Source organism: Podarcis erhardii (genome assembly GCF_964252035.2).
Source record: "Podarcis erhardii genome assembly, chromosome: 1".
Taxonomy (NCBI): domain Eukaryota; kingdom Metazoa; phylum Chordata; class Lepidosauria; order Squamata; family Lacertidae; genus Podarcis; species Podarcis erhardii.
This window is the reverse complement of record NC_138497.1, coordinates 15,639,147-15,664,454: the sequence shown is the minus strand read 5'-3', so window position 1 is coordinate 15,664,454 and position 25,308 is coordinate 15,639,147. Positions and strand designations below refer to the sequence as shown.

At 47.4% G+C, this 25,308-nt stretch overlaps 1 protein-coding gene across 3 annotated transcripts in view; it reads left to right on the top strand.

Annotated features, from left to right (window-relative positions):
* The window catches only part of AMN (amnion associated transmembrane protein), an 85,385-nt gene that overhangs the window by 40,178 nt on the left and 19,899 nt on the right, over positions 1 to 25,308 (top strand). For all 3 annotated transcript variants that reach the window (XM_081862864.1, XM_081862865.1, XM_081862863.1), the window contains exons 4-7: positions 7,904 to 7,991; positions 17,709 to 17,944; positions 19,221 to 19,358; positions 20,858 to 20,966. In XM_081862864.1, coding sequence (XP_081718990.1) covers positions 7,904 to 7,991; positions 17,709 to 17,944; positions 19,221 to 19,358; positions 20,858 to 20,966 — 571 coding nt within the window. The remainder of the gene's footprint in view (positions 1 to 7,903; positions 7,992 to 17,708; positions 17,945 to 19,220; positions 19,359 to 20,857; positions 20,967 to 25,308) is intronic.

The window sequence follows — 25,308 nt, the reverse complement described above, 5'->3', positions numbered from 1 at the left end:
TAAATAAAGGTAAAGGTAAAGGTAAAGGTACCCCTGCCCGTACGGGCCAGTCGTGACCGACTCTAGGGTTGCACGCTCATCTCGCTCAAGAGGCCGGGAGCCGGCGCCGTCCGAAGACACTTCCGGGTCACGTGGCCAGCATGACGAAGCTGCAACTGCAGCGCCAGTGCCGCACACGGAAATGCCATTTACCTTCCCGCTATAAAGCAGTACCTATTTATCTACTTGCACTTAGGGGTGCTTTCGAACTGCTAGGTGGGCAGGAGCTGGGACCGAACAACGGGAGCTCACCCCACCACAGGGATTCGAACCGCCAACCTTACGATCAGCAAGTCCTAGGCACTGAGGTTTTACCCACAGCGCCACCCGCGTCCCGTTGCTGTAAATAGTCCACTGTATATAATAAACACCTAACTACAAGTTCCTGGTTCCTGCTTCGTCCACCCTATCTGCAGCCAAGTTGCCAGTTGCTTTCCTGAACTCTGCATTTACTCTGCTAGGGCTGGCTAAGGTCCTGCAACTATTCAGAAAGTTGCGAAACACCAATATGTTTTGCCAATACTCTACCCCAGCCTCTCCCTGCTCACTAAACCCTGTTGCCTCTTCAGCTTCCATCACCTCTTTCTCCCAGCCCACTCCCTCTTCTCCCTCTGACCACTCATTGTTGTCCCACCACCGGTGCCCTGGCTCTGAGCCTTCTTCCCTTGCTGGTTCCCCAGCTGGTGCCTGCCACTACTCCTCTGCATCCAGCTAGTCCATGACAGTCATCTGTGCAGGGATCTTTTGCCCAATGTGGGGCTTGAACCCACAACCCTGAGATTAAGAGCCCCATGTTCTACTAGACAAACCTAGACAGCATCTTAAAAAGCAGAGACATCACCTTGCCAACAAAGGTCCGTGTGATGGCCTGGGATTCAGATTCAGATGCTGAACCTGAGGAATCCCAGCCTGCACAGGATTCCCCACCTCCAGAACCAGCTGAGCCGGGGCTGGGGCTTGAGCCTGAAGGGTCCTCACCTGTGCTGTATCCTCAGGTGCAGGCACCAGCTGAGTCTGCTCTGGCTCCTGAGATGATGGAGGACCCATTGCCTTCAGGTGCTCCACTCTCAGCCCCATCAGGGGAAGCTGAGGTTGCCTCTGAGTCCAGTAACCCTCCAGCCTCTCCTGAGCTGCAGAGGCTCAGGGCAGAGAGACAGAGGGAACTAAGTTCCCACAGGAGGAGTGCTCGCCTCCAGGCCAGGAGAGGCAAGTCACCTGAGGATTGGGGCCACCCTATGCCTCGGGGCATATAAAAGCCAGCCAGCCCCAGTCTTGGAGCAATGTTGGTGGTTGTCAGCCCCTGCCTGAACCCTGCCCAGCACCCAGCTTCAACTTTTACGGACTGCCTTCATATTGCTTCATCGACCACAGACTGGACTTGGACCTTGCCTCTTGATTAACTCCCAGGACTAGCATTGTCCGTATAGTTCAGGCTATGGTTTTCCCAGTAGTGATGTATGGAAGTGAGAGCTGGACCAGAAAGAAGGCTGATCGCCAAAGAATTGATGCTTTTGAATTATGGTGCTGGAGGAGACTCTTGAGAGTCCCATGGACTGCAAGAAAATCAAACCTCTCCATTCTGAAGGAAATCAGCCCTGAGTGCTCACTGGAAGGACAGATCCTGAAGCTGAGGCTCCAATACTTTGGCCACCTCATGAGAAGAGAAGACTCCCTGGAAAAGACCCTGATGCTGGGAAAGATGGAGGGCACAAGGAGAAGGGGATGACAGAGGCCGAGATGGTTGGACAGTGTTCTTGAAGCTACTAACATGAGTTTGACCAAACTGCAGGAGGCTGTGGAAGACAGGAGTGCCTGGCGTGCTCTGGTCCATGGGGTCACGAAGAGTCGGACACAACTAAATGACTAAACAACAACAACATGCTCTACTATATATGAAACAGCTGTACGTATATGTATTGATGGTTGATGTTCTTATTGTTCAATTCCTGTGAGGTGTTACGTAGGAAGCAATTCGTAAATGAAATAAATTAAGATGTTGCAGTATAAAGAGTAGCTGCAAGAAATGTTTTCAGGCCCACAGGTCCCCCCTGATGAACAAAGACACTACAGCTTTTGAACCTTTCTCCCTATCTTGCTCAACTCCCACCTCCCTGCAGAAATCCAAAATGGCGCCCCTGGGTCACTTTATGTCTTGCTTGCTTCGGAACCTGCTGTCTCCTTATGCCTCTCCAGACCGTTCTGTTCTCTGCAAGAACAGGCTCCCTGCAGCCTGTGGGGTGAGCCCCCTTTCTGGAGCTGTAAAGAACCCAGCAAAGTCTCTCCTTGCCTCTGATCCGTGGAGCTCCTGCTATAAATCACAGGAAGGCAGATTTTTCCTGAAATGCTGGGTCAGTGTTACGGTGTCCTGCACAGAGATTTATGAGCGCTGCCACGGTCACAGCTATGGACAGCCAACAGAAGGATGCTGACAGCTCAGGGTATCTTAAGACTTCTCAGGAGGACAGAACAGAATGCATTGCTGCGGTGATTGAAAAACGGCTTAGATAAATTGGATAAAGTTAAGGCTTGGGTCCAGCGCTTGATTTTGGGCTCTGTCATGCTCAGCCAGGTTCTAAGCCCTATGGCAAGCAGCTGGGTCTGGGAGTTACAGTTTTATTCAATTTAAAAATAAAATAAAATAAAATAAAATAAAATAAAATAAAATAAAATAAAATAATAAAATAAAATAAAATAAAATAAAATAAAATAAAATAAAATAAAATAAAATAAAATAAAATAAAATAAAATAAAATATAAAATATTCCCATACTGTCTTGGAGTAAAGATGGGAATCGGGAGCTGGCTGGCAGGTCAAATCCTTACCTCCACCCTCCAGGGGCCATCTTTGGCAAGTGGGAGGAGCCTCTCACCTGCCAATCACCTGACGTCATTTGGAGATGCTGTTTGCAATCAATGCTACTTGGTAAGGAAGCAAAATTAAGCATGAAAATTGCATAGGGAGTCCTCTGGACTTGAAGAGGATGTTACCAGGAATGTCTCACCTGTGGAAGTCCACAAGCTTGTGTCAGAAAGGGGCAAGAGGCAATGAAGAGAGATGAACAATTTCAGTTTGTTATGGTGTATGCATTTGGGATGGTTACAGTAGCAGAAGAACAATAGACCTAAGTTTTTATTTTATTTAAGAAAGCTATTGCTTTCTTATGTGCAGTTTATGGACAGTTAAGTCCAATGAACTGGCGGTGAAAAAAGACTGTCACTCCACATGCTTTGAGGAAAGAGGTTTTATAAGGACATACGAAATGTTGTGAACTGGCCAAACAGACTGTGTGGTGTATCAGTAAAGGTGTAAATCATAAAGAACTGATCTCAATGCCTTTGCTGGAAGAACCTCTTAAGAGGTTTGCAGTTAATATATGAGAATATAATGGACGTTTCTTGGTTGCGGTTGGGTACTGTCAGAAAGTTCTTGCTGATGTTGAGTCGGAATCTCCTTCCTTGTAACTTGAAGCCATTGGTTCGAGTCCTACCCTCCAGAGCAGGAGAAAACAAGCTTGCTCCCTCTTCCATGTGGCTGCCCTTGAGATATTTGGCTATCCTTTCTCCTCTCAGTCCTCCTATTTCCCATGCTGAGCATACCCAGCTTCTTCAGTCCTTCCTCAGAAGGCTTGGTACCATCTTGGTCACCCTCCTCTGCGCACGTTCCAGTGTGAATATCAGGATGGGGTACCTACTTAGGGCACTCTGGATATTGGTGAACTCTTAACTCCCACCATGAAAAGCAATGACAAATCTAGACAGCATCTTAAAAAGCAGAGACATCACCTTGCCAACAAAGGTCCGTATAGTTAAAGCTATGGTTTTCCCAGAAGTGATGTATGGAAGTGAGAGCTGGACCAGAAAGAAGGCTGATCGCCGAAGAATGGATGCTTTTGAATTATGGTGCTGGAGGAGACTCTTGAGAGTCCCATGGACTGCAAGAAGATCAAACCTATCCATTCTTAAGGAAATCAGCCCTGAGTGCTCACTGGAAGGACATATCGTGAAGCTGAGGCTCCAATACTTTGGCCACCTCATGAGAAGAGAAGACTCCCTGGAAAAGACCCTGATGTTGGGAAAGATGGAGGGCACAAAGAGAAGGGGACGACAGAGGATGAGATGGTTGGACAGTGTTCTCGAAGCTACTAACATGAGTTTGACCAAACTGCGGGAGGCAGTGGAAGACAGGAGTGCCTGGCGTGCTCTGGTCCATGGGGTCATGAAGAGTTGGACACGACTGAACGACTAAACAACAACAACAACTCCCACCATCCCAGACCATTGGCCACGCTGGCTCAGGCTGATGGGAGTTGGGGTCCACCGATTTCTGTCGGGCTACAAGTTCTCCATCTCTGACATTCATCACACAGCAAGGATTAAACATAACCAGAGGAAAGGAGATGCTTTCCCAGCTGCAGGCTGCTGTGTCCGCTATGCTGCTGTTCTAGACGGTTCTTAGCAACACACCGTTTCCACTAGCGCAATTGTTGGATTTCTCTGTTGCACAACATTAAAACACATATGCCGGCTAGTGCAAGAGCCCATGAGTGCAGCTTATGGCCTCAGCACCCCTTTCCTTTCTTCCCTTTGATCATGCCCAATTTCCCCTATGTACGAAAAAGGTGTACGGTTTTTCTGAATTGGTAGCCAGAAGACACAGGCCCAGCCTCTTTATCCTTAAATTACCTTTTCCCCTCCCGCAGCTGGAAAGGGAAATTGCGCCTCATTCTAGACAGTACAGATAGCTCTGACCAACTGCTGCCACCTGCAGGTGAGCGCTGGTGAGGACAGGCGAAGGCAGCTGGAAACAGACCGAAAGTAATTAACTGGGTAACAGCAGAATCTACATTTCTTCTTCTTTTCCTTCCCCAGTTTTAATCCCAGAGATGTGGTCCAGGGCAAAGAGACATGCTGGAAGCTTCTATATTAAGAGTCCCACATTCCCCCAAGAGGCACCTTAATCAGCGCCAGGCTAGCTAAATGGCTCTTGCTCTCGCTTTATGGCGGGAGAAGGGAACTCGGGGCCCAATCAGCGCCGTCACAGAGGCTTGATTGCAAATGAGCTCTTTGCAGCACTCCCAAGTGCTTCCAGCATTGCAGAACAGCATGCTCTGATGATGCAGTCTGTTACAGGAGAGCAGGACAGCTCTGGCACGACTGCAGGCGGAGCGAGGCAGAGAGAGCTCTTGGCTCGGAGGAACCAAATTAAAACGACTGCATAGCAGGAGGTATCTGATGGAAAGGCCTCAGCTTTAAGAACTTAATTCTTCCCTGCCCTTTTCCCATCAGCTTTTTTCTGGTGTGGTGTCCTGGATACTTTTGAAACTGGGAAGACTTGGGCTTGAACCCTCCAGGACCTGTGGGTCAACCTCTCTCTCTTTCTCTGATTAGCCTGTTGCCACATTGGGTTGTTATGCAAGGACAAAGTGGGCTCCCTCCGCTCCCCAGTTTATGCTGCCCTGCCAAATGTTCCCATGGTCAGTAGGCAGTTCCCATGGTCTCCAGTTCCCATGGTCAGTAGGCAGCCATGATGGGAGTCATCATCCAGAGACGAGAGCCAGTGTGGTGTAGTGGTTAAGAGTGGTAGACTCGTAATCTGGTGAACCGGGTTCGCTTCCCCGCTCCTCCACATGCAGCTGCTGGGTGACCTTAGGCCAGTCACACTTCTTTGAAGTCTCTCAGCCCCACTCACCTCACAGAGAGTTTGTGGGGGGGGGGGAGCAGAATGTTACCCGCTTTGAGACTCCTTCGGGTAATGATAAAGCGAGATATCAAATCCAAACTCCTCATCCAATGACATCTGACACAAACTATTGCAAACTTTGTGGTAAGTAGCCGCCTTGGCGCCTGAGAATTCGAAAATCCATATTAGGTTATTAGGTCAACTAAAATGTCCCCAAACAGTGTGCAAGCTTTTGCCATCTAGAATACAAAAGTTGGTGTGCTGTTTTGTGACACTTTTGGCTGGCCTAATCAAGGTCTTGCCCTATTATGGGTTTTGAAATTTTACAGTGCAGTTGTGGTAGCACTGAGTCTGACCTTTGGAGAAATACTGCCTTGATTCAGACATCGTGCCAAATCACAGTTTGGTGCCACATGAATGATCCTGGGCCTCAGTGATCCAGTCCAGTTCTGTCTAGAAGCTGCCTTCCACCAAAGCAGATAGCTTTTCTATCTAGTTGGGGATTGTCTACCTCAGGGGCCAGCAAACTTTTTCAGCAGGGGGCCTGTCCACTGTCCCTCAGACCTTGTGGTGGTGGGGGGGGGGGCTGGACTATATTTTGAAAAATATATATGAATCAATTCCTATGCCCCACAAATAACCCAGAGATGCATTTTAAATAAAAGCACACATTCTACTCATGTAAAAACACACTGATTCCTGGACCGTCCGTGGGCCAGATTTAGATGGCAATTGGGCCAGATCCGGCCCCCAGGCCTTAGGCTGCCTATCCATGGTCTAACCTGACAGGCAGGGATCCTTCAGGGTCTTAGGCAAATGTCTTCTCTACCACCTGTTATCTTATTCTTTGAACTGGAGATGCTAAGCCTTGAACTTCTGCATGCACTGGACAGTGCTTCATCACTGAGCTGGTTTGCAAAGCAATAGCAACCTGCCCTTTGCTCCCTAACAGAAAGGAGAGAATCTCAGCACAACAGGAAAGGAGAGAACATGAGACAGGCGAGGAGGGAGCACTTGTCCTACTGCTTTCTCCTGGGAAAACCTGTTCTTTACTGCTGAATCGCAGGAAACGTCCACCGGGTTTTCTGCAAATTGATGGTTGCTCCGGTTTAGCAGTAAAGAGTGTGTTTTCCTGGGGAATGCAGCAGGGCAAACGAAAATTCTCTTGGACCCATGTCTAGAAAGCACAGAACCAGCAGAAAACCTCTTGGATCCATGTTTTCTAAGCATGGGGTAAGCAGAAGAGTGGATGTGCACTCTGACACCCAGACAGCAAAAGTCAACATCATATTTGTGCAAACTTTGAGTCCTCTGGCTTGGCGTGGGACTCTACTGCACTTCAGACTATGTGGGCTGGCCTTTGGGAATGAATCAATCCATGAATCTATGGGTTGCACCCAATGTAGTGCCAAGTTGAAGTCACTTAGTGGTACATGAAATGTTTTGCTCCAGGGAACGTTATTGCACAAGAGAAGTGCAAGCAGGTTAACTTTGCTGTGCAATTTGTTGTTGTTTAGTTGTTTAGTCGTGTATGACTCTTTGTGGCCCCATGGACCAGAGCACGCCGGGCACTCCTGTCTTCCACTGCCTCCCGCAGTTTGGTCAAACTCATGTTCGTAGCTTCGAGAACACTATCCAACCATCTCATCCTCTGTCGTCCCCTTCTCCTTGTGCCCTCCATCTTTCCCAACATCAGGGTCTTTTCCAGGGAGTCTTCTCTTCTCATGAGGTGGCCAAAGTATTGGAGCCTCAGCTTCAGGATCTGTCCTTCCAGTGAGCACTCAGGGCTGATTTCCTTCAGAATGGATAGGTTTGATCTTCTTGCAGTCCATGGGACTCTCAAGAGTCTCCTCCAGCACCATAATTCAAAAGCATCAGTTCTTCGGCAGTCGGCCTTAGAGAGCGCAATCAGTTGCCTAATAGTTTTCTGCTAGTGCAGCGGCTGTGTTGGATTCCTTCATTGTGCAATAAGCCAATTCTCCCGTCCACTAACCCAATAGCCCTTGGGCTAGTGGACAGAGGATTCTAGGTACAGCCCTATATTATTAAAGCTCAACGTGTGTGGAAAGGATTTATGGAGAGGAGCCGTGTAAGAATGTTGTTAACGTTGCTCATTTATGAGGCTGGCTCAGACAGAACAGAGCCCCAAGATGCAACCTTTCTTCCTTTTGTTTGTTTTTTCAGTACATCCCACTGGATGGAGAATTCATCCTGGCCCCCGGTGCTGGGTTTGCAGCCTTCGACGGCAGTTTTGATCCAGGATGTGAGACAGGTATTGTGCTCGACCTACCGTTCATTAGTCATGCAAATTAAGCGCAGAGAGAATATGCCTTCGTTACGCTGCTGCTCACGAGTCATTCTCCCAGTCATAATTAACTTTCCCCTGGAGCCCCCTCCCCCAAAGTTTCGAAACTAGTCAGAGCTTTCCTTTTCATAATGGGGGGTGGGGGGTAAGAGAGAGAGAGGAGGAGGAGGAGAAGGAGGAGGAGGAGGTGGAGGAAATGGTAAGCATTGGTTGCAGGCGTTCCTCCAGGACTGTCTCCGTAGAGGTTCCCATTGAAATGAGTTGTTTTGCTCTTGCCAGAGAGCTGCATTCATTTCGGTGCGGCTTACATGGGGGAATATTCCCAGTGGGATCACGCTCATTGTTTGCCTTTCCATTGCGTCTAGTACAACAAGCATGGTGAGACTGAAATCCACATTCTCTGGATTCAAGGCCTATAACAAAAAGGATGCATTGGGCTTAACTTAATCTGGAGCCAAGTCTTGGAACCTATGGGTGGTACCCAAGTAAATAACCGAGCAAGCAAAAGGACCTCCGCTTGTGCAATGGGACTTCCCTCGCCTTTCTTCCCTCTGCTCATCTCCCACACTGTCCAAAGGACTAGCACAACCTAACATTATTTTGGATGCGGTTCAATTTTTTCGTGGATACAGTCAACTCCCCATTTCCCCGGGGGTTACGTTCCGAGGCACCGCGTGTTGTTTACGTGAAATTGCATATATTGGGAACACCATCGGAAAAGCCTGGAAACCTTTGGAAAACCCTTTAAAAAACCAGCAGCACTTACCAGATGGCCAAACTAGGCCTCAACGGTCAGTGCAAGGGCTCCTGGTATAGCACTTGCAAAGACTTGTGGGGTTGCCAGGTGCTGCTTTTGTGCTCTTTTTCATCCTTTTTGGTCTCTTCAAGGGCCACTTTTGCTATTTTTATTTTATTTTTTAAGTTTTCCAGTTTTCCATTCTTATACAGTAGTTCTGTTTTGCTTCCCACCCAGCATTCCATGACAGTTCTTTTCAGATTGTGATTGGCTGCATATACACCATTTCATTTACCTTATTTTCCACACTCTCATATCTTTAATATTGTCAGCTGTTGGTCGCAAAGTTCCCCTTACCTGGAATTTATATTTTAGGTCGAATTTTTATAAATATTCCCCCAAGTTGTTCCCACTCACTCCTCATCTGTTTATCATATTGATTTCTTATTTTAGATGTCATACTGGCTAGTTCTGCATATTGTTAATTTATATGGTCATTGTTCTTTCCCTGGGATCTCTCTGTTTCCAGCATCTTGCATATGCTATCCTTGCTGCTGTTGTTCCATATAGAAACAAGTTGTGGGCTTTCTTTGGTAATTCGTTCCCAATTACACCTAGAAGAAATGCTTCCAGCTTATTGGGGAAAGTAAATTTTAATTTAACTCATTGCACACCATCTCCCAGAACTCCTTTGTCCATTTGCATTTCCACCATAAATGAATAAGCGAACCAGACATTTCCAGCACAATTTTGAACCTCTTTTGTAGATTTTGGCCAATGTTTTGGCCCATCTATATTGCGTTTTGTTGTTGTTGCATATTTTCTCTTATTTGGTAACATGCCAAGAAGTTCCTTGTTGAGTTCCATAATTTTCCCCACTCAGCAATTCCAATATTACACCCAGTATCCACAACCCATTTTGTCAGTTTTTAAATGCGCTTCTGGGTGTGGCGCAATGCGCCTGTACATGATTGCACATCTACTAGATGCACATAAATGTGGAGTTGCCTGTACTAGAATGTCAGTGCTTATATCGATGACTCCCTCCTGCTAGGTATGTTTGAACTTATGTCAGTAGATGCCTCATAGCCAGTGCCATATTTACGTAAAAGCTAAACAAGTTATAGCTTAGGGCCCCACTCTCTTGTGGGTCCCCCAAAAAATTAAAGGAAAAAAACTGGATGTACATTTCCAAAATATAAGATAAAAAACAAACAAAATCTACATACAACAACAGTGTTTTGTGTAGGCTCCTATGATGTAAGTAAAAGGCCCCGCCTGCTAGCCTGCTCCCTAAAATATCACTGCTTTGCTCATTTCTATATATAGGGTGCCTGCATTCTGCATGGACTGGCTGCATGGCAATATATGCAAATGGTTTTAGATACCTATTAGGTCCATAAATTACCATATAGCATATATTCAAGACAAAAAAACGGTGACAATTTGTTGTTGACAAAGGACAGCTGGACATATAAAGGGCCCCATTACCTTCAGTAGCTTAGGGCAGCCTTTCTCAACCTGTGGGTCCCCAGATGTTGTTGAACTACAGCTCCCATCACCTCTAGCTAGCAAGGCCAGAGCTCAGGGATGATGGGAGTTGTAGTCCAACAACATCTGGGGACCCACAGGTTGAGAACCGCTGGCTTAGGGCCTCATCAAACCTAAATCCGGCGTTGCTCACGGTGCACGGAATGGGATGGCCCATGAACAGCAGCCCTCCGCTTAAGTGAACTGGGAATCCCCTTCACCCGCATCTCCTTGTCATATCCAGATGGAACTGCATGGTGCAGGCGGAGCTCCACACAGGGAGATGTGCATGTATGGAGCTCTGTTGTATGGAGACACAGGCTGAGGCTTTATCTGTAGATGAGTGGGCAGGATGTCTACGGCCCCGTGCCACCTAAGCAGACCAGAAGTCAGACGTAAATTCTACACCAAGGCCCTTGACGTCCTTCGTTCTTACGGGCATGCTGCATTATGCGCAAATCTGTGACAGCTTCGTTAATATTGAACGGGAAGAAAGTTGTTAATGAATTAAATATGAGCCTCGGCAAATAGACTGTGTACAGCTGCCCCTGTGTATTGTTTATTTTCATATTAAATTCCCCAGCAGAGGAACTATGGGATATAGTTCGTGCATGGCATGTTTACAATTGCACTTGCAGAGAGCCGGGTCTGGGGTGGGGGCAGTGGCAGGGGAACCAGTGGCTGATACATTGCTAATAAAGTTGTTCCGGTTATCGTCATCCACGGCTTTCCCCAGGATTACTCACACTTGATGTTTGTGGAAGATCCTCCCCAGCGACTTCCATAAGATCTGTGCAGCGTTCCAGTAATATGTCTGGGATAATAAACCAGAGGATAGCCGCTTGGAATCATAGAACTGTAGAGTTGGAAGGGACCCTGAGGGTCATCTAGTCCAACCCCCTGCAATGCAGGAATCTTTTGCCCAAGGTGGGGCTCGAACCACCGTCCCTGAGGCTGAGAGTCTCATGCTCTACCGACTGAGAGCTAAACTACTGGATCACACCACACCAATCCGGGCTGCATACACACCATGCATCAACACACATCACTTTCTCCATAGAACCCTGGGAAGTGTCTATCCCACACTGAGAGCTATAATTCCCAGCGCCCTTAACAAACTACAGTTCCCAGAATTCTTTGAGGGAGTAGTCATGTGTTTTAGATGGGTGATATGTATGAAGCCACAGTAATCAGCTGTGGACTATCACCTTGATCAGCGGTTCTCAACCTGTGGGTCCCCAGATGTTGTAGTCTAACTCCCATAATCCCTGAGCTCTGGCCTTGCTAGCTAGAGGTGATGGGAGTTGTAGTTCAACAACATCTGGGGACCCACAGGTTGAGAAAGGCTGGCCTAGATCAAAGGTGCAGTTAATGCTCCTTGCTTCCTCTTAAGAGTGGCTGGAGGGGAAGCAAGGCTGAACTTCCTTGGGAACAAGACAGGGATGGACCTCAGCCCCCATTGTGTGCATTCTCACAAGGAAGGGAGAGAGGGAAGATGGAGGGGGTGTGGGAGAAGGAAGCATCTGGAGTGACATCTCCACCTTTGCACAGATAATCATAATATTAGGGACCTTCAGGGTCACCTAGTCCAGGTATCTTCAACCTCTTCTGACCCATGACTCACCTTTAAACCAAACATGCATTTAGGGACCCACCATATATTTGCATGGTGGCAGTGCTCCTGTTGCAACCCATCTTGGATCAAGCTGTGACCCACTAGGGGGTCTTGACCCACCAATTGAAGACCAGTGATCTAGTCCAGTGTTTCCCAACCTTGGGCCTCCAGCTGTTTTTGGACTACAACTCCCATCATCCCTAGCTAGCAAGACCAGTGGTCAGGAATGATGGGAATTGTAGTTCAAAAACAGCTGGAGGCCCAAGGTTGGGAAACACTGATCTAGTCCAACCCCTTGTATAGTGGGGAGTCTTTATGCGGAAATCGATCTCTGAGCTTGATCGATGGAGCCGCGATCTCAGACAGCTTTACGATCCCAATCAGTCATTTGCAGCGTCCGGCACGCTTCCTTCTAGCTGCGCACCAAAGTCTGCTGTCTCTTTGGCCACGGCTTAGCAGAGTAGCATACAGCGGTGTAAAACAGTCTTTTTCTCCCTTGCTCCATGCAAGCATACACAGACAGATTCGTCTATTTACAGCTTTTATTCAAACATTTGTCCATCACTGCTTGCAGCCATGTCCGTCTCTCTCAAGAACACAGAGAGAACAACAAGAATACAGACTCCTCCCAGACTCCTCCCAGCTTCCATAGCTGACGTCGGAAAGTGACGCACAGCTCAGAACACTTAACCAGTTAAGTTCTGAACTCCCACACACCCCCTTGCGTTGCTTTCTGACAAAACCTGTGTAACATCTTCAGCAACACCTTGTGAGATCAATCCCTTCCCCAATGCCTTGCGCCCTACCTTGGCGTACCTGTTGGGCATCTGTGGAATCACCTCACAACTCTCAGAATCGCACTGTGCGAAACTTACCCACGTACCTGTGGCCTGGTACCTCTCAGGTGGAATACCCTTGGTTGTGCGACTGGATCGCCTAGGCACAAACTCTGGTGTTTCCTCTGGCTCACTGTCACCAGCAGGTGTGTCCTCTGCATCACAGGATTCCCCCTCTGACTTAAAGCGTCTTCGAATCCTCTCCATTACACTTACAGGAGAACTAGGCTCACTCTTGGGCTGTCCTTTCCTAACAACTTGTGGAGACGCCCCACCCTGCTCCTGACCCTGGTCAGTGACCTGATCGTCATCAGCAGACTCAGCCTCTTCTTCCTCCTCACCAGAACTGTCCTCTGGATCAGAGAGACATTCTGAAAGAACATCACGCTGTGCAGAAATCTTTGGCCTTTCATCCTGCTCAAAGAATTCAGCGTGTTTACTGATCAGCACCTTACTCTGATCACCTGACGGATAAGCAAATCTCCATGCACGAGCGTCTGGCTCATACCCACAGAAGATCATTTTCTGGACTTTGGCTCCATCTGGCCCTTGCAAAGCCTTAGGCACAGGGACAACCGCAGGAGATCCAAACTTGCGCAGAAAGTGAACTTGGGGTTTTCTGCCATTCAACAACGAGTACGGTGTGTCACCTACCAGTGAGTTGTAGACACGATTCCAGGTGAACGACACACAACGGATTCCCTCCAGCCAAAACTTTGGAGGTAACCTGGCGTCTTTCAGCATCACCTGTCCAGCCTTAACCAGAGCTTCACTTCTCAGCTCTGCCACCCCCCTCTTACTGGGTGAAGTAACTGTGTGACGTATCCCTCTTCTGTGAAAGAACTGCTGCAAAGCAGAACCAGTGTACCTAGCATTTCTGTCACTGATGATCGCTTGAACCCTGGTGGAGAATCTCTGTTCCACCCCCTCAATCCAGCTCTTGATCAGCTGTGCTGCATCGTCCCTGGATTTGAGACCGTGGGTCCAGGTGGTCTGCGAAAAATCATCCAAAAAAGTTAGCAGAAACCTGGCCCCTCCCAGACTTGGTTCCTTGACAGGACCGGCCAAATCTATGTGAACCAGCTCAAAAGGTTTAGTGGTTACCCGTTCCACCTTTGGGTAACTGCACCCTTTCACCTTTGCCTGCTTGCAAGTGGTGCAACTAATGGCACGTCCACAATCTCTAATTTTACACCCTCTGGTAACCTCAGGAAGCACTTGCAGTTCCTCTACAGAACTATGATTGGTCCTCTGATGCCATGCACAAGCACATTGAACATGAGTGGGAACTGTAGCACGCTGCGCCTGTGCTCTCTCAACCTTCCCCTCACCCCCAAGAGACGTTTTAAGAATGAAAAGATCATTCTGCCCCTTCTTAACCTTGGCAAGTACCCTCTCCCCTTTGGAGATTGTGCAGACATCATTTTCAAAACAAACTTTGAACCCCTTATTTAACAAATAAGGCACAGATAATAAACAGTGATGCGCCTCTGGGACAATACAAAACTCCATCCTTTCCTGCAAAACAGAAAGAAATACATTAGTGCTCTTGGAAATTTTAGTTCTCTGTCCATTTGCAAACTTAACAGTCTGTCCCTTCGGAACTGGCGTGCAATTCCACATCCTGCCTGCAGAGGTCTCTGGAACCATGTTGCGGTTAGCTGCAGAGTCGATTACAAAAGCCATTTCGAAATTTTCCATTCGGCCGTCTTCGAACAATGCCATACTCGCAGAGACTTGATAAGCCTCTTCCTGTTGTTTACCATGACCACCTGGCTCAGTTCCACGCCTGCCTGTCTTCCCAGGCCTGTTGCCATGGAAACCCGCTTGATTCCCATGGGAAGTGTCCTTGCAAACATCCTGCATCGGCTCTCTGCTCCGGTGGGGGCAGCTGCCATGCAGACGTTGTACTCCAGTGGAAAAATACTGCCTGGGGCTCCTCCCAGCTGGCCTGGCCTTCCTTCTCCTGGAACGGCACCTCCCACCAGCCTGGCCCCCCTTGAAGCTGCTCTCCGCTTCAGCAACAGTGGAAAGTTTCTTAAACTTGCCTTTGGAACTCTTCGCCCCCCCGATCTGCCCAACAGTGCTCCTTGAGACTGAAGTACCGGGAACTGGGGCCGCAGCCATCTTGGGGCTCTCCATTTCTTCTCCAGGGCTCTGGCCTCCTGCTGCAGTTTCACACAAACTTCTCAGGACATTCCAGGCAGCCCCTGGTGTCTGTACACCCTCCAAATGAGGCTTAAGTGATGCATCAACGCATGCTCTGAGCATATTCAGCTCCTGTTGCATTTTCTGCTTGCCATCTCCAGGCACCGCAGATTCACAGCCTGCTTCAGCTGGCTCTGACTGGCCTCCTTCCCAAAGCCCAGTGACCAAGAACCAACCCCTGACTCTTCTGCTCCAGGTTGCCCAATTTTCAAAGTGAGCTTCTCCACCGGTATATCCTGGCTCTCTGCCATATTCTCCCGTTCTGCCAAGGTGCCCCACAAGCTGTACTTACTCAGTACCAGCTGATTCCGGCTCCTGTACGTGGAGAAACGGCCCAGCTGCTCCGGCTCTCCCTTCCGTGGAGGAACGATTTCAGCTGCTCCCAGCGTTTAGCTCTGTCTCTCAGCAGCTATCTTGCCTCTCAGAAGCAGGCAAACACTTCCTCTGCTTCCCGGCACCAGGCTAGACTCATGGAATGCAGCTTCCAACCTCCGGCTAGCTTCCGTGCCGACTTCAAAGCATTCCAGTAGCTCAATTCCGACTGTTTTACGAGTGTTTACTGACCTTCCATAACCTATGCGGAAATCGATCTCTGAGCTTGATCGATGGAGCCGCGATCTCAGACAGCTTTACGATCCCAATCAGTCATTTGCAGCGTCCGGCACGCTTCCTTCTAGCTGCGCACCAAAGTCTGCTGTCTCTTTGGCCACGGCTTAGCAGAGTAGCATACAGCGGTGTAAAACAGTCTTTTTCTCCCTTGCTCCATGCAAGCATACACAGACAGATTCGTCTATTTACAGCTTTTATTCAAACATTTGTCCATCACTGCTTGCAGCCATGTCCGTCTCTCTCAAGAACACAGAGAGAACAACAAGAATACAGACTCCTCCCAGACTCCTCCCAGCTTCCATAGCTGACGTCGGAAAGTGACGCACAGCTCAGAACACTTAACCAGTTAAGTTCTGAACTCCCACAGTCTTCAACTGTGGCATCCTTGGCAGATGGCTGTCCAGGAACTTCCTCAATACCACCAGGAGAGGCCGATGTCCTCCATGACAGCCTGTTCCATAGCTCTTAACATCAGGGCATTTCTCCTGATGTCCAGGCAAAGTCTGGTTCCTTGCAGTTTCCCTCCTTTGGAACACAGAAAGCTGTCAGACCACTGGCCCATCCACTGGTCTATACTGGTTGAGTGAAGCTCTCTGAGATTTCAGATAGTGGGCATTCCCAGCCCTGCCTTTAGATACTGGGGACTGAGCCTGGACCTCCTGCATAAAAGCAGATGTTCTACCACTGAGCTATGACCTTTCCCCGATTGTTCTAGGCCTGTTCATTGGCGCCACAGAGAATCAAGTCTGCTCCACCTTCTTCAGATAATTTGAAGACTGCTATTATGTCTGTTGAATGGTTTCTTTAAATGAAAAGGTTCATCATTGTTCCACCCGATGTGTATGTCTTTAAGGGGCCAGAGCAAGGGCCAGAGCAAAATAATGAGACCCAGCTTTACAGCTGTGAAACATAGCAGGTGCTGCTGAGTTGTACTGATTAAGCTGTGTCAGCAATTGGGTGTAGTATATAAGGAGCAGCACCTAGCTCTCCCATTACCCTGGGGGATGGGTTGGTGGTTGGGTCTGGTTTGTTGTTGATGTATTTAGTGTAAGTGGAGTTTTTGTTTTTCTTATTAAAACCTTGTTTAAGTTATTTTTGAGTCCCTTTTTGATGCATGGTCTCCCCAGCAAGCTCTCTGCAGCACTACCATACTGCAAATAGCCAACAATGTCTCCCATTCGTCTTCTTGTCTCCAGGAAAGACATAGCTTGCTCATTCAACCTGCTCTCTTAGGGACTTGATTTCCACAACCCTCAAAATCCTGGTTACTGTCCTCTTGGAATACTCAAGTTTGTCAATGTCCCCCTTAAAGTGTGGCTCCCATGATTGTAGACTTCCCTCCATATTATGTAAGGCCAAGCAACACAAATTTTGTTGTAGTTTAGTCGTGTCCGTCTCTTCGTGACCCCATGAACCAGAGCACGCCAGGCACTCCTGTCTTCCACTGCCTCCCGCAGTTTGGTCAAACTCATGTTCGTAGCTTTGAGAACACTGTCCAACCATCTTGTCCCTTCTCCTTGTGCCCTCCATCTTTCCCAACATCAGGGTCTTTTCCAGGGAGTCTTCTCATGAGGTGGCCAAAGTATTGGAGCCTCAGCTTCACGATCTGTCCTTCCAATGACCACTCAGGGTTGATTTCCTTAAGAATGGATACGTTTGATCTTCTTGCAGTCCATGGGACTCTCAAGAGTCTCCTCCAGCACCATAATTCAAAAGCGTCAATTCTTCAGCGATATATACGGTATATATATATCTATCTATCTGGGGAATTCAATGGAGAACAAAAAAGAATACTGGAATATTTGAAATAAGTTAGAAATGTTTATTTGTAATGAAAGCTCATACGATTGGAATTTCAGTGGATTTATGAGCTTTGGTGTTAGAGGTTCTGTTCTGCAATTTACAATATCAATATGGCATGTGTGATTCCCAGGGTCCTTGTTCTCATTTATTTTTAATTATGAAAATCAGAAGTCGCCCATGTGCAGCGGCTGGCCATGCAGATTGGTGAGTTTACCTCATGCACTTGCCAAGCTTTAAAAAAGAAATCTTAGTGTTAATTATAAACAAATAAAAAGAATAAATATCAGTGAAGCAGAACAAACTCCACAAGCTTCTCCCTCCCTCCCTCCCTCCCTCCCTCCTATTAGCTTCAGAAGTCACCTTTGCGGGTGCAGACAATTTCCAGTGGTATGACCCCACCCTGTGGCGTGCTGCAACCTCATTGGACAACCTCCATCAAGGCAAACACATCTTCTCCGTGGATGAAGAAAGAGTCCCGTGCCAGTATGATGATGTTATCTTTCCTCCCGAAACATCCTTCCGTGTGAACATCGAGTCGTCTGAGCAGGCCATACGGCTCAGGAGCATTTCAGTCATGGGGCAGGTAAAACAGGGCATTTGTGAGATGAAACCGTGGCTGCTTCACCATTTTCTGTTTTGCGATTCCAAAAATAAAATAAAAGATTGCGAGTGGAGATGGGCAACTTCTTCCAGATTCACTGTGAATAGCCTGGGGAGGGGAACAGGTATAGCCCTACTGCTAGATTAAAGCAGCAGCCCACCTCCCCACGCCAGCTAAGCTAGGATGCTCTGGGGGAGGGCATGATCCAGTATTCACTATTGAAGGGTCCACTATTGAAGCGAGCCAGTGTGGTTAAGAGCTGTAGACTTGTAATCTGGTGAACCGGGTTCGCTTCCCCGCTCCTCCACATGCAGTTGCTGGGTGACCTTGGGCTAGTCACACTTCTCTGAAGTCTCTCAACCCCACTCATCTCACAGTTTGTTGTGGGGGAGGAAGGGAAAGGCGAATGCTAGCTGCTTTGAGACTCCTTTGGGTAGTGATAAAGCGGGATATCAAATCCAAACTCTTCTAAAGCTCTCCCTTCTCTTTCTCTTGCCTGGTTTGGGGAGAGGAGGCAGGAAGACTTTAGGACCTTGACAGAGTCCTCATGCCTCCTTGCTGAAGCCTGGCAAGCACTTACCAGATTTGAAAAGAACACTCTTCAGCTGCGTACCCAGTGCCCCGCACCCCTAGTGCTGCCCTAAATCCACTTCTGTTCTTGCATGCACACATGCAAGCAGACACACATATATGCACACACAGAGATACACATCCTCCGGTGCCGCCTTGGAAGGTCAGGAAAAAATTGCTTGTGATCGAGACCTCAAACTGCGAGTTAGCCACCTCTGTATTAAGCACATTGGTGGTCTGAAACATCCTTTTCTCTGGCACTGTGATAAAGCGACATCACCATGTCAAGCAGCCTTCACACATGAAAAGCCTCCCTGTTCAAGCACACTCTCGATTTCAAGTGGCCTGATTTGCATGAATCAAGCCTTATCCCTCACTGTTGTTTCGATGCTTATCCAAGGTCACAGGGTCTTCCCTTCCAATAGCAGTTGGTTGCTATTTCAGAATCACAGCAGTTTACAATGCTTAGACATAAAAACAGCTGTACTTTTTATCTGATCATGTTGTTGGTGAGACATAAAAACAGCTGTACTTTTTATCTGACCATGTTGTTGGTGAGACATAAAAACAGCTGTACTTCTTATCTGATCATGTTGTTGGTGATTTTTCTTGAGGGAACTGTTGATTTCTGAGTTTTGTTTCCCCCCTGCCTCCCCATCGCCGCCACTTTCTCCTGAACGGGAATTAGAAGTTCACCAGTGACAACACCCTGGCAGAGTATATGCAGAGCTCCTCTGCAAAGCTACAGTTCCATGGACAAGGGGCATTCCAGCTGTCGAACACCAGGTGCCCAGACAAATCGGGCTGCGAATGTGGAAATGCTGCGGTAAGTTCTTGGCCACTGGCATTCTCTGAGGCACTAGGTTCTGTTATCAAGAGACTTCAAGATAGGAGTTTGAAGGAGTCTGGCCTATTGAAAACCCACATGATACTGCTAGATTATTGAAGCTGATTCACTGAGAATACTTTGCAGAGATATAAGGCTCAGTGCAGCCAGTGAAGTCTTCTGGGGCTCTTTTTCTGCATAACCAGTAATAATAAATAATAATAATAATTTTTTATTTATACCCCGCCCTTCCCGGTTCAAAAAATTGGGCTCAGGGTGGCTAACAAGAAATTTTAAACAATTGATGCAACAAAAAACAGCATAAAACACATTATAAAACGTGAATAACAATAAATTCAGAAAGGAGTAGGGATATTGGAGAATTCTGACAGAAACGGGAAGCATTAGGTGGACAAACTTGTATATGAGGGCGCAAGACTGCTAGCCCAACACATGGATCGCCAACATGGCACCTGTGGGGACAGGTGTGCCTGCAGAGATGTTCCTTGCTGGAATTAGACAACAACAACAACAACAACAACAACAACAACAACAACAACAACAACAGCTTTTGCCCTGCCCATCTGAACGGGTTGTCCCAGCCCCTCTGGGCGGCTTTCAACAGAATACACAAAAACAGTACACCAGACAAAGAAATTGAAAGAAAGACTCCCCCTTCCCTTGGCCTAACTGCTCTGTAGGGGGTGATTTCAGGACAGTTGCAGTTGAGGAGAGGAGCGTGGCAATGATAATGGCTATGTTCTGCCTCCACCGTTTGGGGCAGCAACACTTCTGAATACCAGTTGCTGGAAACCACAGGAGCTATTGCGCTCAAATCTTGCTTGTGGGCTTCACACAGGCATCTGGTTGGCCACTGTGAGAACAGGATGCTGGACTAGATGGGCCCTTGGCCGGATCCAGCAGACTCTTCTTATATTCTTCTTACAAGCAGGCAGGCAATAGGTATAGTTAGTGCTTTCCCCCTCAAAAAAGAATTATTAGGAGTACTCTCATTTGAGAGCCAGTGTGGTGTAGTGGTTAAGAGCGGTAGACTCGTAATCTGGTGAACCGGGTTCGCTTCCCCGCTCCTCCACATGCAGCTGCTGGGTGACCTTGGGCCAGTCACATTTCTCTGAAGTCTCTCAGCCTCACTCACCTCAGAGTGTTTGTTGTGGGGGAGGAAGGGAAAGGAGATTGTTAGCCGCTTTGAGACTCCTTCAGGTAGTGATAAAGCGGGATATCAAATCCAAACTCCTCCTCTTCTTATCATTTTCCTACTCATATTGAAATCCTGCCCCTCAATAAGACCGAATTGAGATTAAATGTTATAGGGGGGGTGCGTACTCCTGCGTACCCCCCCCCCCCCGGAAAAAAGCACTGGGTATAGTAGTCTTTGTCTGAGCACCTAGGTATCTGCATTGGAGATCTCTGGAAACCAGTTCATTTGTGCAGGCGGAAAGCTTTTTCTTCACTGAGTAATCTACCTGCTCTTGTTGAAGGACCACGACAGAATATGCGCTGCCTTGCTCCAGAAGTCTGGGAATCAATGTCCACAGGTGATGTGCAAGGACCCCCTAAAGCCCGTTGGCCATTGCTGTGAAATGTGTGGTAAGTGAAGACCAGCTTTGTTATAGCTGTTTGCAGGACAGAGGAGCAAATCAGTTCGCCTGCAATTCACTCTGCCAACAGGTGCAATTGCAAGGATTTGGGAAATACAGCATATATTGTATTTTGAATGTAAAAGGCCCTGGGTTCAATCCTTGACATCTCCTGCCTGAGACTCCGAGAGAGTCACTGCCAGTCAATAACTCTAAGCTAGACGAGCCAGTGGTCTGACTCAATACTGAGGTCAGCCTGGATAGCTCAGTTGGTTAGAGCACGGTGGTGATAATGCCAAGGTTGCAGGTTCGAACCCCATATGTGACAGCTGCATATTCCTGCATATCCAACTCCCAAGAGACTGCGATCTACCGTATTTTTCACTCCATAAGACACACTTTTTTCCACCTAAAAAGTAAGGGGAAATGTGAGTGCGTCTTATGGAGCGAATGGCGCTGCGCAGAGAGGTAGAGCTGCGCAGTGCCCCTTCAGCAAAGCGGGAGGAGGAACGGAGCCCCTTCTGTTCCTCCTGCCGCTTCGCTGAAGGGGCGCTGTGCAACTCTCCCTCTCTGCGCAGCGCCTGTCCAGCGAAGCCGGAGGAGGAACAGAAGGGACTCCTTCTGTTCCTCCTCCCGCTTCGCTGAAGGGGTGCTGCGCAGTTCTCCCTCTCTGAGAGGCGTCTGTCCTTCAGCGACGCACCTGTCCTGGCTTCTGCCTTAGCCGTGCGCAGCCTCTTCGGGCAGGGGGAGCCTTCATCCCTCTGCCCTGAAGAGGCTTGGCACGGTTATCCCAGAAGCCAGAATGGCCACACAGTATCCCAGAAGCCAGATCCCTCTTGCTGTTCTGGCTTCTGGGATTCAGAATAATTTTTTCTTGTTTTCCTCCTCCCAAAACTAGGTGCGCCTTATGGTCTGGTGCGTCTTATGGAGCGAAAAATACAGTACTCCCAATATTAAAAAAACTGACGTTGATCTACCCATTGGAGGGAGGAGGAGTGTGGGTGGGGTGGGTGGAAGGTGGCGGCTAACTGGAAGCGGGGGGAGGATTGCCTAGAGTTGTTAAGCTTCTTTTGGGGTAGCGACATTCCTAGCCCTCTTCATTTAATACCGTGATCAACCAAGATCACCCACGATTGACCAGGATCACACCGGGGATTTACCTGTTGATTGCGGTCGACTGCTTGAGCATGTCTGGACTAGATATTCAGGGTGCCTTCCAATTCTATGATTCTATGATATAAGGCTGATTCCTATCTTAGGGCTTATCTACATTACCTTTTGTCCCACTCTTTCTAGGCAGAGGTCTGTGCTTTAATGCTCCATTTCTGAGGTTTTTCCCCCCACCCCAAGCTTTCCCCATGCTAACCCGCTCTTCTAAGCTGAATCGGAGCAAACGCTAGTTGCGGTTTTCTGTAGATTCACGTTTGCTCCAATTGAGGTTTAAAGAGCGGATTTGGGCAGAGAAAGCTTTGGAGAAAAAGGGCGCGGGGGGGGGGGATGGTGTTTGGAGACAGAGCTTTAAACCTCAGACTGTGCCTGGAAAGAGCAGAGGGAAGCTAAGTGTGCATTAGCCGTTCATGGCAATATGTGTACTGCATCAAAAGTAAAGCTGGAACAGTGGTATGTGTTGAAATTCAGCATAAGTTCAAACTTTTCACATTTTGAACAGTTCCAGATGTTGCTTTTGAAAATTGACTCGAGGTGAGTTTTGTTTTTTAAGAAAGAAGGGAGCAGGGCTAAGGGACCTTTGACAATGGGAGTCAATAGTAATAATAATAATAATAATAATAATAATAATAATAATAACAATAATAATAATTAATATTATAATATTATAATAATAATATTATTATAATTAATAATAATAATAATAATAATAATAATAATAATAATAATAATAATAATTCAATTTATATCCTGCCCTTTATCAGGAGATCCCAGGGTAGTGCATTCCTATCTTATCCTTCTTCTTAAAAGCCCCAGCCTGACATTCACAGGATTATCTCATTTTTCCTAAGGAACAATTTTGTGATCTAGGCGAGGGTGAGAGATAAAGGCTATTTCTCCACATTTATCAATATCCTACTCTTTCTCCAAAGAATTCTGGGCATCACACATGGTTTTTTCCCTCTTTTCCTTTCAGCAACAAGTCTGTGGGGTACATTCGGTTGAGATATGATGACTTACCCCAAATCACCCAGTCAGCCAGCTCTGTAGCGGCAGCTAAAAAAGCCAATGCAATTCTGGGCTGCATCAATAGGAGTATAGCATCTAGATCAAGGGAAGTAATAGTGCCACTGTATTCTGCTCTGGTCAGACCTCATCTGGAGTACTGTGTCCAGTTCTGGGCACCACAGTTCAAGAAGGACACTGACAAACTGGAACGTGTCCAGAGGAGGGCAACCAAAATGGTCAAAGGCCTGGAAACGATGCCTTATGAGGAATGGCTAAGGGAGCTGGGCATGTTTAGCCTGGAGAAGAGGAGGTTAAGGGGTGATAGGATAGCCATGTTCAAATATATAAAAGGATGTCCCATAGAGGAGGGAGAAAGGTTGTTTTCTGCTGCTCCAGAGAAGCGGACACGGAGCAATGGTTCCAAACTACAAGAAAAAGATTCCACCTAAACATTAGGAAGAACTTCCTGACAGTAAGAGCTGTTTGACAGTGGAATTTGCTGCCAAGGAGTGTGGTGGAGTCTCCTTCTTTGGAGGTCTTTAAGCAGAGGCTTGACAACCATATGTCAGGAGTGCTCTGATGGTGTTTCCTGCTTGGCAGGGGGTTGGACTCGATGGCCCTTGTGGTCTCTTCCAACTCTATGATTCTATGAGGTTTCAAACTCAATTCTCTCCAGTACTCCTCAAGTGAGTTTAATGTAGAGAAATCTGAAAAAAAACCCTTAAGTCCAGGAAACGAGGAAACAGTGCCTTTGCCCCATGTCTATGATAAAATCCTCAACCTGGTTTTAGACTACAACTCCCATCTCTCCTGACCATTGGCCGGGGCTGATGGGAGTTGTAGTTGAGGATTTTATCATAGATCTGCCTGTCCTCCCTCCTGCTGAGGTAGTGCCCAGCTCCTGGTAGTCCAAGGCTGGAGCTAGACACACGAAAGAAGTATTTCAGTTAAACGCGTTACAAACTTTGTATGAGAAATCGGGTAAGCAAAAACAGGACTCTGCAGTGCCATCTGGTGTCACAGTGTTAGAATGTATAAACAATGCATATAAAGCGTTTTTTCTTGGCTAGTGTAGCGGAGTCCCAAGTCTGGTAGGCTGGGTCATGACAGACAGTACTTCATCTTAAACCTAGAGTTGCTAACTGGCCAGGGGGGAACCGAACCTGGGCTGCTTTTGCGCTATCAGCAACAGCCTGAAATCAGCAGGTGGAAATTTATCACAGCGTGGAGATCACCCAAGGGGCCTGGTGTGTTGTCTATATCTCATTGTCTATACCGTAATTATCTCAGTCCTGAACACAAAAGCAGAAGGTCGCGAATTACCAAATTATTTCAGCCCCTGTTTATTGCTAGGAACACATTCCAGCCTATAGCTGGAAATGAGGCCAACTAAAGACAACTGTTCTGGACCTAAATGTAAATGCAATTTAAAAATGAGACATATATATCCAACAGGTTAGTTCCATTTCTTGTTCTTCTTCCTCGTGGTTTTCGTCTGTTAGTTTACCTGGGAGGCAAACGTGGAGGTTTTCTGTACAGTGTTCCTAATTACCATATGAAAACTGAATGCTTTAGGGTGCCACCATATGCTGCTTAGGCGAGTCTTTTAAAGCAATTAAAATAACATTTTTTCAGAAGCCGCTTTTTTCTTCACCAGGGAAAAACCAATAAACTAATACAGAGCCATGGAGAACATGAAGTTCAGTGGCCTGCCACTGTAGTTCCTCCTGGGTAAAGACATGGCTGGCTGCACCTCTTGAAACCCCCACAATCATCAGTTCTGCACCAGGAAAATCCAGGTTTACTCAAACCTAAAAGTGGCTGGCAAGCAGGCTTTTTTGTGCTAAGTTTGCACCATGTTTTTAATAATAATAATACATTTTTATTTGTACCCCGCCCTCCCCAGCCAAAGCCGGGCTCAGAGCAGCTAAAATCATAAAAAGAGGTGATTTTGCATGACTATAAGCAGTGCTCTTTTTTTCCAAGAAAAAAACCACGGCATGCTGTCTCTCTAGCTGGTGTGGGGGGTCACCCCTGGTTCTGGTGCAGGTTAAATAAATGCACCTCTGCCGCCTCCGAGCTTCAGGAGGATGGCTAGAGCAGCTCGGAAAGGCCCTTGCAGAAACCCGTGTGTGTGTGTGTGTGTGTGTGTGTGTGTGTGTGTGTGTGTGTGCAAC